Here is a 13,053-nt window from a genome sequence, read left to right on the forward strand (position 1 = left end):
GGGTTGGTACCGGGGATCAAACTTGGGACCTTGCACTTACAAGGCAGGCGGCAGAAGCATGGCCCTATTTCATTTCACTTTTGTGTTTTATCTTAACCTTGACTTTTGTAACTCTGGAGAACTGAATCTTTTTATTTTATTGCATTGCATTGCAGTATTAGAAATTGAATCCAGCACTTTTGCCTTATATAACCTCTCTGGCCCTTTTATTTTATTTTTTATTTTGGGACAGAGTATCACTCAACTGCCCAGGCTGGCTTTGCAGTCCTCCTGTCTCACCCTTGTAGAGTGCTGTGATTTAGGAGTATAAAACCACACTTGCATGAAACTCTAGCTTTTAATGGGAAATAAAAGAAGATTGGTATTTCTGGGAACAGACGAACCATAGCATGAGTATAAAGAAATTATAAGATGCTAAGAAATTTACTTCCCCCTACCCCATTCATCCTCTTTCATATGTAGACAGAAAAAGGATGCAGAGACTGTTTCTTGGGAGATTTTTGTTGGTTTTATTTCTTTTTTGTTTTCTTTTTCTTTTTCCATTAAACAGAAAAAGGCATAAATTGTTGTAAATTGCAAGGATATTGACCAAGTCACTAGTACCCAAGGCTCAAGGCAAATGGTAGAGGACACTGAAGGAGGATCCTGGGCATTATGTGGAGTCCATGGAAATATGCTAGAGGGAGAGTAGGAGAATCCACAGACAAAGCTCTGACAGAGTGCTGCAAGGTCTGTCCAGCAGCGTAGCTTCTTAGCCTGGAATGTATACCATTCCTGAATGGATTAAAACTACAGTGAGACATTTGTTCTGTTTTGTTTTGTTTTGTTTTGTTCTTATGGTGATAGTGATGGATCCCCAGGACTTTGAATGTACTAGGCAAGTGCTTTACCACTGAACTAAATTACTTTTTATGTCCCTGAAATCAAATCAGTGTATTTTCTTACAGTCCCACAAGACAGGATTAAAATAATAGAGTTAAGAGTACCCACTCTTATGATATCAAACACTGCTTGTGTATAGCCAAATGGGTAAACTTTGCTGTAGGATGATGATTAGGTAATACATGTCAAAATCCTTAAAACCGTATAAATCTCTTCACTATATAATTTTTCTTCTAGAAATTTATCCTAAGGAAAACAGTCAAAAAATGAAGTTTTACATAATAACTATACTTTTCATTGAGGTGGGATTCACATAATGCATTTGATATATTTTTGAGAAATCAGATGATAAATCTATTCAGCATGATCTTAGTTTTCTAGATATATAGATATATCTTTAATATATATTTACATATTATATATTAATATATAATGAATATTAAAAGTATATTTATATACAATATGTAAATATATTTATATATAAAAGATTGGAGGAAATATGTGAAAATGTGAATATTGGTTATTGATTGGTCCTATATTTCTGAAGTTTCCTGATAGGTTTCTGTAACTTCTGTATAATCATAGATAAATGATCATTAAAAAAGAACAGACCTTCTGCAGGTATGTATTCAATTGGAAGCATAATCATAATGGCAATGTTTTTCAAGTAGTCTCAAAGCAGTTAGTCACCTGTATTTCCTTTACTCTTCCATTTGACTTTTTAAAAAATTTTAAAACCTTTCTTATTTTATAGGTAAATGCCAAAGAGCTTGATCCAAAATATGCTCATATCCAAGTCACTTATGTGAAGCCCTACTTTGATGACAAAGAACTCATGGAAAGAAAGACTGAGTTTGAAAGAAATCACAATATCAACAGATTTGTTTTTGAGGCACCTTATACTTTATCAGGCAAGAAGCAAGGCTGTATAGAAGAACAGTGTAAACGCCGTACAATCTTGATGAGTAAGTAGGACTCTTCATATTAACTTCTTATTTGTTCCTCTCCTCTTTGATACACAGAAGTACCAGCTGGCCAGCAGGAACACTAAACTGAAAATTTAATCATTTGTTGTTTTATTGTTCAGTTACAAGTTTGCGCAAACACGTCCTTGTAATAAACCATCATTTTCCCCATATGTCATTCATCTTCTTTAGAGGTGTCTCACAAACAGAATTAATCCTTCAATCCTGAAACAGTAGGTATTATACCCTAAGGCATCTTACAAAGAAAAGTTGGGCAGATTTAAACATAATGGATTTTTTTTCTTGAATTCAACTGTTTCAACAAATGGTTTTCTAAAGATAGTAACTCACTCTTAACATTTAATAGCTTCAAATTCATTTCCCTACGTAAAGAAGAGGATTCCTATAAACTGCGAGCAGCAGATTAATTTAAAGCCAATTGATGTTGCTACTGATGAAATAAAAGACAAAACTGCAGAGCTGCAAAAGCTGTGCTCCTCTGCAGATGTGGACATGATTCAGCTCCAACTTAAGTTGCAAGGCTGCGTTTCTGTGCAGGTATGTTGCTTCCCCAACATGTATTAGTGTTTCTGTTTCTCTTGCTTTCATACAGGTACAGAACAAGCAGGGATTGTAATTAGAAGTTCTGCTCTCACTGAGTACAAAAGCCTGTCCATTAAACATAATTATTGCATTAAATTAACAAAAATTAATTTCTATATATTTTGTATTATGTAGAGGATTTTAAATCCCTATAACTAGCAAAGCCTTATCTTTACATATCAGAAATCATTAACTAATTTCTTAGTGCAACATTGTTCCAGGTCATGGCTTTAGTTAATGATTTCTCACATAAAATTTTAAGCATAATAAGCATATTAGTCAGATTTCATATGTATTTGAGTGTTTATGTTTTGGTCCTGGGGATCAAACTCAGGTTCTTAGTGTGTTGCACAAGTACTCCACCACTGAGCGGTACCCTTAGGTCTTGGAGTTTTTAATAAAAAGAAGAAATGTAAAAACTTCCTTTGACTGCGTGCTGACAATTCTCTCCTTTTTATCCTTTTATAACTAAGGTCAATGCTGGTCCATTAGCATATGCCCGGGCTTTCTTAAATGATAGTCAAGCCAGCAAGTATCCACCCAAGAAAGTGAATGAGTTGAAAGACATGTTTAGGTAAGTGGTTCTTAGTTTTCAGATTAGGTCTCTATTCGTCTCCACTTTCTTCTAAATACAGCAACCAACTATTCACCAAATAATAAGCCTCAAAAAAGGATTTGTGCTCTTTTAAATGTCTCAGGTGACCTCTGAGCGGTGTTTTAAAAAAGAAAAGCATGATCTGTTTTCATGCTGCAGGATATTAACAATGCTCCAGTGACCCAAGAGATTAAATATGCCAATTTATGTATTGCTTTGAATATTTTCAGTGACACAAAAACAAGCCTGCTACATTCCTTGTGTGATTTCCTCCTTTGCCAGACTGACCTCGTGTTAAAGAATTTCAGACCATTTAGGGCATGAGGAAAGTGGGATTTGAAAGTGCATAGACTTGCTGCTGTCCTGTGTCCTTGCTTCCCCTTGGGTTCTGCCAGTGCAGGCTTGCGCTGTATATTGTCTGCAGTGATCAGCCTTGTAAGAAAGGCATGTCTAAATGGTCTTGCATTAGAAAACGGCCTGTTTACTATAAAAAAGGAGTTTATATTCAGAACAAGACAAACACTTGAGTAAAATAGACTAAGGCAAAAGATGATAACCTATCCACTCATTTGTTTCCAACTTAGGTCATTTGCTTTTCCTGTCTGAGTTATCAGCTACTTCAAGTTGCAAAATAATCAGTAGTTATTCATTCACCAATATTTATGAATAATACAAGCCTGGCATTCTACTAGTTGCTATGACAGGAATTTAATAAACAGATGAGGTACCTTGTCCCCTCAGATGCACATTTTAATTGTGGATATTAAACAGAAACACCAGAAATAATAGAAAATAGTTTTATGATAGGTCCTCAGCTTGGTGGATCCACTCTTGTCAGCCCCAGGAAGATGCTTCACACCTCTAGCATCTGTCACTGTACTGGGTATATAGTAACTCCAAACAAATCCTTTTTGAATGAATGACTCATTGTACTCACAGGTACAAATTAATGTTAACACAACTTAAGCTGATAGAATATGAAGTACATAACTCAGCAAGTGGGCTTCCTAGAGGGTATGTGTTTTGAGCCAGGTTTTGAAGGAGGTAAGAAATCAGAGGGCAAAGGTGGAAAAGATAGGAAGAAGTATCATTTCAGGATTAGGAAGTGACATTAACAAGTGCAGTGAGAAAATACCGAACTCTAATCTTCGTTCTAGGAAAGCCGTGGTTAAAGTGAGTTGTCAAACTATCAGTGAGGGTTCCTAAGAATAAATAACAGAAGTTTGGCTTTTGATGTTCATGCACAGGAAATTCATACAAGCATGCAGCATTGCACTTGAACTAAATGAGCGACTAATTAAAGAGGACCAAGTTGAGTACCACGAAGGGCTAAAGTCAAACTTCAGAGACATGGTGAAAGAATTATCTGACATCATCCATGAGCAGGCAAGTATTAGGGTGATTGAAAATGAAAATATTATCTGGGGTCCCTAAGATGTTATTTAGCAAAACCCATTAGTTTGGAATCTGTTATCTTAAAACCACTCAATTTGTATTTTAAAATTTGCTTGTTATATTAAATCATTTAAGTGACAAAATACAAAACAAAATTGAAGCAGTTATCTAGAGCTGTTACTAAGACAATTATCAGTGATAAACCATTTTGTTCTTTGTGCTGTAAGATATTAAAAGCAAATAGCTGAATTGATCCACTGTAAACATGGATAGGAATCTCTCAAGAAGAGTCCTAAGGAAGTGAAATGATTAGCTTAGTAGCAAAGTCCCCAAATGAGTATTCCTATCTTGCCTGCTAAAAAAATAGATATTGTGGTTTAGGTGAAATCCTAAATGATTCCAAAAATTGGGGTTTGTCTTCATACTCATATAGCCTGCAAAACTATTTTTGTAAAACTTCTTAATATTTTAATCTATTACTAAGGGATAAGGGCAAGTACAGCTTTCTTAGTAAAATATAAAACTTCCCTAGCAAAATTTAAAATTGAAGTCCTGATCATCACACACAGCCCAATTATGTCATCATTAAGTAGTTAGCACTTTTATATATTTACTGACCCTTACAGAACATCCAGGAGTAGTTTACCTCGTTCCTTTATTTGGGCAGTGAAATTTTTGTTTATGTCCACCTTATACATAGATTATCACTTAGTTATTTTGACATCTTAAACATATTTGTAAACATTCTAGGAGAATGGTGTAGTCTCTTAGTGACTGCACCTTTTAAGATTGCCATAAAGCCTCCTTCATTTCCTCTCTAGTGAAAGTTCTACTAAGATAAGTATTTGTTTCAGAAACAATTCAAACACTTACTTTCTAAGAAATTAAGGACTATTAAAAGAAACAAAGAATCAGGGCCCAGTGGTGCACACCTATAATCCCCAGTACTCAGAGAACTGAGACAGGATGATAGCAAGTTTGAAGCCTTTCTGAGCAATGTAGTGAACTGGGTATATAGCTCAGTAGTAGAGCTTGGCATGTGGAAGCCCCTTTTGCTTAATTTCTAGCCCCCCCAAATACATATATATCCCTTTAGAGAATATATTCATTTGGTGTATGTGTGTGGTGTTGGGGATAACACCCAGGACCTCACATATGTTAAACATTCACTGTACCCCTGAGCTACAGCCCCAAACCCAGGACAATACATTCTTAAAGCTGATCTTGAAAAGGAGAACCTCATTTGTCTCGGAATCTGCATTTCAGTGATGGATTGAAAGCAGTCCTGCCTGTTGGAGACTCTACACAAAGGGTGGGCTTACAAAGAGACCCACTGGGTAGCATCAAGGGACTGTAGTGCAGGGACAGGAACAAGCAGATGAAAGACACTTGTAGGACAGTAAAAGCTAGCTGACTTTCAGTCAAACTCACGGTCTAAATTTGTTTTGTATGTTTTGTCTTAGAGAGAGCTGTAAGAAATTTCATCACAGTTAGCCCAAGGTTGAACTACCACTTTTCTACCACTATCTTCTCCTTAGTATGGAGAATTGGGGTCAGCCAGACTTTGATCATCCCATATGCTTTATTAAGGGGACCAGCTACCCCAGTCTCCCACATGGCCATTCTCCGTGGCTGGATGTCTTGTTGACCAAGGAGCCTGGTATCAGTGTTCCACATCTTTGTTCCACCCGCACTTCTCCTGCCCTCCTTAGATATGAGAGCAGGCAGTGCCAAGGCCACTCTTTACTGCCCAGTCTTCAGGGGCCCTTTTCCTTCTCCTCCTCTAAGCAGCCAGATGATCAGGACTAAGAAGGCAGGAGACTTTCCACTTCGTTCATTGTTTGTATCTCCGGTTCAGCCCATGAGCACAAGGAGGGTAGACCTCTGTTTAACATCCCTATTCTGAAGTATATACTATTATCAAATAGAGTGCACAATTGCTTTCTAAATACTTGTTGATTTTTTTGTTCCTTGTAATACATACAAAAAAAAAAAACAGCAGAAACTCCTCCTTCACAACAAATAGAAAAGAATTGCACAGGCTGTTTTAAGCCAGTGTATGCTCTGTAACAGTTATTTCATTTGCATACAACTATATGACCTACTCTTAAACTCTAAATGATACAAATTGAAGGAAAATTATTCAATTTACTGTTATCACTGTGACCAAGATATTTTGAGTACTCATTAAGTCCCCTCCCCAATCAGGGATTATTTCAAATTGACTGTCATTTTTCACACCTGTCTGTATTTCACCTATCTCATTCCCATAAGCTATGACTATTTCCCTTAGTTGTAGAGAGCAGCATTTTCTTATTTTGGCTTTTTGAGACAGGTTCTTGCTGTATATTCAAGGCTGGCCTTAAACTCACTGTGTAGCCCAGGCTAGCTTTGAATTTGCAGCAATCCTCTGGCCTCAGCCTCCCAAGTGCTGGGATTACAGGTGTGCACCACCATGTCTGGCTAAGACCAGTATTTTAGACCCTTGATCTTATATACTGTTAGCTAGTCAACAAAACCCTTACTTTTTATTGGTTTATATTTATGCAAATCTTTGACTTTATATAGTGATTTTTAATAAATCAATTGATATTTCTCACCAAATATTGAACACATGAAAAGAGATTTTTAGTCACACACTTGAGATTTGTAATAATGCTATAAAAAGGCAAAGTAAGTATGTGTACTAAAATATGAAATATTCTGTTGAGCTCCATAAATACCAACCAAAAAAAAAGCAGGGCCTACATACTCCTTGGCCCCTTTCAATGTAATCTTTTATAATATGCTAAAAGTATATAGTCCTTTTTAACATTTATTTAAACTTTTCACTTTTTGAAAATAATTTACATTATATTAAAACTACTGAGAATTTCTTAATTAGATAAATGTGGTGGTAGCCATTATAGTGGCCAGTTTGTCTTGTAATTTGTTCTCAGTGAAAAATATTCTAGTTTACTTGTCTTATCTGCCAAGCATGGATAATCAATTAATTATCTCTTAAACTTCTAATATACTTTCAGATTAGTGTCATGAATTAAGCCTTTTATAAGAAATTTCTCAATTTTAGGCTTTATTTAAACCTTATGATTTGGCAACACAAGTGATCTGATTTAGTACTGCCATCACAGACCAATTTGAGGGCTTAATACTGACGTTTCATAGCCAACTTGAAAACTGAATATTGAAAGCTTGAGACTAGGTCTCTAGGATTTAAAGAGGTCAGATATAATATGCATTTTCTTCTTTTCCTCCAACACATCTCAGCATAAATTCTCTGTCACTTTGGCTTTTGATCACACAAAATGGATCGTTTTAAAATTTTTATACTAATATGAGTGTACCTGTTTATATACTTAGGGAAACATAACATTTGTATTTTATATTTATGAAGTTTTTCATTTCCAAGAAAATCTTTTATACTGATTAGCTTAAATAATCACAGTGTCTTTAAAAATGCGCACTTAGAACTTTTATCTTTATTTGCTATTTCCAAATCTCCAGGGAAGGAGGATAGGCATTTGCATGTTTTAAAAATCCCACAGGTGCTTCTGGGAACCACTGTGTTAGAAGATGATCCATAAACTCTTATCAAAATGTACTCCACTTTGAGAGCTCTTGTGGTGACCATCTGTTTAAAAAGTTTTAAAGATTGTATTACCTCTTGTTTTTTTTATTGAATTTTGCATTTTACGATCTTTCATTTTTCTTAATGAGTAACCAGATCTTTTCTGCTTTCTTAATATGCTGCCTTTGTAATACAGCTTTGAAGACTTAAGTCGGTAATGTTATTCTTTGCTCTTTCTGTTTTCTGTCATCTTAAATAGCTCAGTGTCAGTGATAAATTGAACTATGCCTGAAATTTCATACATGTTCCCTATTTTTGGCAGTGTCTATTTTGCTCTGTGATAACCATGTGTATTTCTTTTGTTTTAGATATTGCAGGAAGATACAATGCATTCTCCCTGGATGAGCAACACATTACATGTATTTTGTGCAATTAGTGGTACATCAAGTGACAGAGGTTATGGTTCCCCAAGATACGCTGAAGTATGAGGAAATGTGGCTGTAAAGGATGATGAGACTGACCGTTCTCAGGAATATTCAGAGATGTGCAAATGTTAAAATTTAAGATTTGATATACATGGAGTGTTTCCTCCCGACACCAAAATTTTCATTGTTTCAAACAGGGTGCTTACATATTTGTAAATATTTAAGCAACTTGAAAGTGCCTGGAAAATTGCACCACTGTGCTTGGTTCGTACTTTTTTAGGTAAATCTATATGCTGAAAAGTAGAGCTCAAAAATGTTAATTCAGTTTGCTTAATTATTGCTTAAAATAATAATGGTACTATGTAAAATTGTATAATGGAACACAATAAAAGGTCAAACTTATTTGTAATTAGAAGTGAAGGAAATAATACTTTGAATTTAGCATTTTTCTTGACCAGGATCTTGATTCATTATCATACTAATCCTTGCAGAAGAAATTGGTAAACATCTACATGAAACATGAATATTTCACATTTGAAAGATAATTTGAATTCTTGCCTGTTAGGAGCTCAGGCTAGGCTAAAGGAACCAACAACATTTATTTATAGGAAATTTTCAGAAGGAAAGGATTCACATAGAAATACTAAGCCTGGTGTTCCTTGCAGCTCTGATCTAATGGTGCTAGGTTTTCTGCTAGTCTGTCTCCCACTCACAAGGTGAAGGGTTTGCATGGGGCACAGGTTTCACTAGCAAGTGGCATTTGTTGCTAAAGCTTCATTGGCTGTCCACAAAACTAAACAAAATGTTTAGGGAATGTTCAGTCAGGGCACCCTGTGCGATTTCGAAGGCTTGACAGCAGACCACGGTAGGCATTTTCTAATGATTATTTTCTTCAGTTACATGGTTAAGAAGCATTTTGATAGAGCTTGTAGTTGCAGCTCATCTTGAGTCTGTATGCATAACCGCCACAGATTTAGCAACTGCTGGTTGGGATTACAGTTCTATCTCTGAAGAAATCTCAGACTACCTAAATAATTCATGGGAAAACAAGGTATGAAGAAATTTTCTTAGCTTGAATTGTCCATAGAATTTCAGCTACTTTCCATAAACCTCAAGTTCTGAACTTATTTTCCTTATGTAATACAGCCTGTTACATGACCAAAAAACATTTAAATATAAGTGGATTGTACAGTACTTTGGCTTTTAAAAATACTTTGAGATCAAGTAAACCTTAGAGATTAGGTTCTTCACTTGGCCATTTTTCCCTACATGTCATAAGCTTTAAGAGGACAGTGAACTTATTAAACGTTAATTTTATATTTTAATAGAAAATTCAGAAGTATTGTAGAAGCAGCTTGCAACTTAATGTAGTAAACTCCAGAGTTAATTTCTCCATTAAAGTGGTTATATTTGGCTTAGACAGGTAAGGAATGTCACCTAGTGCAAATGCTGCCATTGTGTATCTTGGGGAAACTCTGGCACTCTTTGGTGAACTAGTCCCTATAACATCACTCAGCACAGTGTATGCACTGTAGGTAATTTTCATAAGTATAGTAAATGGCCCAATATGGTGACACACACCTATAATCTCAACTACTTAGGAGGCTGAGGCCAGAAGAGGGCAAGTTTGAGACTAGCCTGGGAAATTTAATGAGACCCCATCTCAAAATAAAATAAAAAGGGCTGGGGAAATAGCTTAGTGATAGAACACTTGACTACCATGCACAATGTCCTAAATTCAATTTGCATTACCAAAAATAAAAATAAAAACAGTAAACTATAACAACTGACCCCCGCCCCCAAGTGACTTGTAATGTTGCTGAGGAAGCAAAAAAGTTAAGAAGTAGTGCAAGACTTAACACTGTGAAACACAAAAAGTTGTGTATGAGTATTGCCAAATGAATGGTGCTGGCCAGTACTCTCATCACATTGAAGGAAGGAGTGGTCGATGTGAATTATAAATTTTCGGGAGGGAGGATTTAATGAGCAGAAGTAATCTTCCAATGGGCTTTTCAAAGATGGGAGGGTAGTCTAGGCAGGAGGAATATCATGAACAAAGGCCCTAAAAGAACCAGCAGAAGTTTAGGGAATGGTGTACAGAAGTTTTGTTCAAGGGGTTGGTAGATGATAAATCTAGAAAGAAAATTTAGATTTAGGTTGTAAAGGTCTTTAATATTAGTTTAATAGTGTTTGAACTTTACTCAGCATGCACAGGTAGCTAGTGAAGGTTTTAAACAAAGATCTTACTTGATTAAATGTTACTTTAAAATTTTTAATTTTCTATATTTACCGCCAGCTGTATTTGATGTAGTGAGAAATGGAAATAAGGGAACACTAGGCAGGCTATACTGAGTGGCTAAGGAGTAAAAAAGGCAAAGTCAAAAATATTTTTGAGTCTTGTGAACAGTGAATTATCCATGTCATGGCACAGTTTCAGTATATTTTCCCACCTTTCCGACTGAGGGTAGTAAGCCATAGAGAACAAGGTGAGCTAAACGAAAGAAAGCCAAGTAAATCTGTTTTTTTTAACACTGCACTATTAGATATATTTCTTTACCTAGTTTAGTGATTTCAAGAAGTTTGACCTCTAAAGATGAATTCACACTGAAGAATAAATTTATGTTATACTGATTGCTTTACAACCAAGCTTTAGTCTATTGTCCCCTGTACACTATTGTTTAGATAGTTTTTGAATGTACAGAAAATGTGAATAGGTCATGTTTGGTTGTATTTGTCACTACAGTGAAAAACCATAGAGAAAATAAGTCATGTCATAGAAATATTCCTTGTAACCAGTTGTCACAAATGGCATCATTTCCATAGATGGGATTGTTAGTGTTACCATATTTTTATATGGCTTGGCTCCCTCTAACCTTAGTATAAACACCTTTTGAAAAAGGAAAGACAATAGCAGTGGTAGCAACATCCTTGGAACCATGACCAACATATCATTATTAAGAGTAGAGATGACAGTAAATTACATAGGTCATCATAATAAGAACACAAGCTTTTTATTATAAAAGTTTTATCTGGGATTAAGAACCTGAAGGATGTAGTGAATAATAAGAATTTCCAAACTGTTCAAAATATTGGGCAACTTTCATTCTATCTTTTGTAAGGGTTGGGGTGAGTGCATGCACATGCATGTTGGGGCTTAAGCCTCAGGCCTTGAGCATGTTAAGCACACACTGTACCACTGAGCTATACCTCAGGCCCAATCTCCATCTTGTTCTAACTGTACACTACTTGAGCTATCAAAAGACAAAGGAAAAGAAAAGAATGAAATTTAGTTGAGGATGGTGAGTGGGTTTGTGTAACAAGCCTATGCTCCTGTCCCGGGAGTTGTTCAATAAAAATACTTTATCTCAATTTTCTAGTCCCTAAGCACATAATGGTCACTCTAAGAAAAGTGTATGCGTGTTTATCCACTTCCTGTTTGGAATTGTGGCTAAATACTTCGAAGATTTTGTTTTCATGTTTGTCACTTGAAAACTTTTCCCAACATGCTTTTTTTTTCCTGTTTTTTCTTTTATTGAGTTTATTGGTACATTTTAGGTATACAGTACAGTTACATTCATCATTGGGATCTTGTACCTTTACATGACAGGTCTTGGTTCTCATTTTTTTCCCCTTGTCCCTGCCCTCCCTTCACCCCCTCCTTCCCTCCCCATTTACAAACACTGTATTTCCATTTTTTCATTTTCTCATATTTTCCCCTTACTACCTTTCCCCTACCCTTTCCAATTTTCCTATACCTTTAGCCCTTTTCTTCCTATCCTGTTTTTCTCTTTACTGAAAATAATTCACATATTACACAATTCAGCCACCTAAAGTACACAATTCAGTATGTTTGTGTATAGTCACAGAGGTTCAGGAGCGTCACAAAGTGTTAACACATTTTTATCCCCCTGAAAGAAGAGCCATATATACTGGCAGTCACTCCGCACCCCACCCCAAGTCACCCACCAGCACTTGGCAACCGCTAAACCAACTTTCTGACTTTACCTATTCTGGACATAATGTGTAAAGGGAATCATACAATTTGTGGCCTTTTACATCTGGCCTCTTTCGTGTAGAATAATGTGTTCAAGGTTTATGCATGTTGTAGCATACGTTAGTGCTTAATTCCTTTTAACATCTGAATAGTATTTTCTTTGTAAGGAAACCCCACATTCTGTTCATTCCTCAGTTGATTGCCATTTGTGTTATTTCTACTTTTTTGCTATTATGAATAACATTGTGAACATGTGTTAGAGATTTTTGGGTGGACATAGTCTCGATCCTCTTGGGCATATACGAGGACTATATATGGAATGAAGTTACCAAGTCCTATGATAACTTTATGTTTAACTTTAAAAACTGCCAGACTTTTCCACAGCAGCTGCACCACTTTATATCCCACCAGCAGTGTCTGGGGGTCCCAACCTCTCCACATCCTGGGCAGCACTTGTTATCTGTCTCTTTATTATCCCAGTGGGTGTAAAGTGGAAGCTCTTTGTGGTTTTCGTTTGCATTTCCCTGATGGCTAACAATGTGGCCAATTCTTTCTTGTGCTTTTTGACCATTTTTATATCTTTAAAAAAATATCTGTAATAGGGCCAGGGATTTAGCGGCGGTTTG

General features: G+C 36.0%; 1 protein-coding gene across 1 annotated transcript in view; it reads left to right on the forward strand.

Moving 5' to 3' along the window:
- Positions 1 to 8,868, forward strand: part of Dock11 (dedicator of cytokinesis 11) — a 156,990-nt gene extending 148,122 nt beyond the window's left edge. Inside the window, exons 50-54 of the mRNA XM_033760270.1 lie at positions 1,637 to 1,847; positions 2,215 to 2,405; positions 2,924 to 3,024; positions 4,293 to 4,431; positions 8,377 to 8,868. Coding sequence (XP_033616161.1) covers positions 1,637 to 1,847; positions 2,215 to 2,405; positions 2,924 to 3,024; positions 4,293 to 4,431; positions 8,377 to 8,496 — 762 coding nt within the window. The 3' untranslated portion in view covers positions 8,497 to 8,868. The remainder of the gene's footprint in view (positions 1 to 1,636; positions 1,848 to 2,214; positions 2,406 to 2,923; positions 3,025 to 4,292; positions 4,432 to 8,376) is intronic.
- The last annotated feature ends 4,185 nt before the right edge of the window (positions 8,869 to 13,053 follow it).

The sequence above is a fragment of the Fukomys damarensis genome, unplaced genomic scaffold (genome assembly GCF_012274545.1).
Source record: "Fukomys damarensis isolate Sample0158 unplaced genomic scaffold, DMR_v1.0_HiC HiC_scaffold_39, whole genome shotgun sequence".
Taxonomy (NCBI): domain Eukaryota; kingdom Metazoa; phylum Chordata; class Mammalia; order Rodentia; family Bathyergidae; genus Fukomys; species Fukomys damarensis.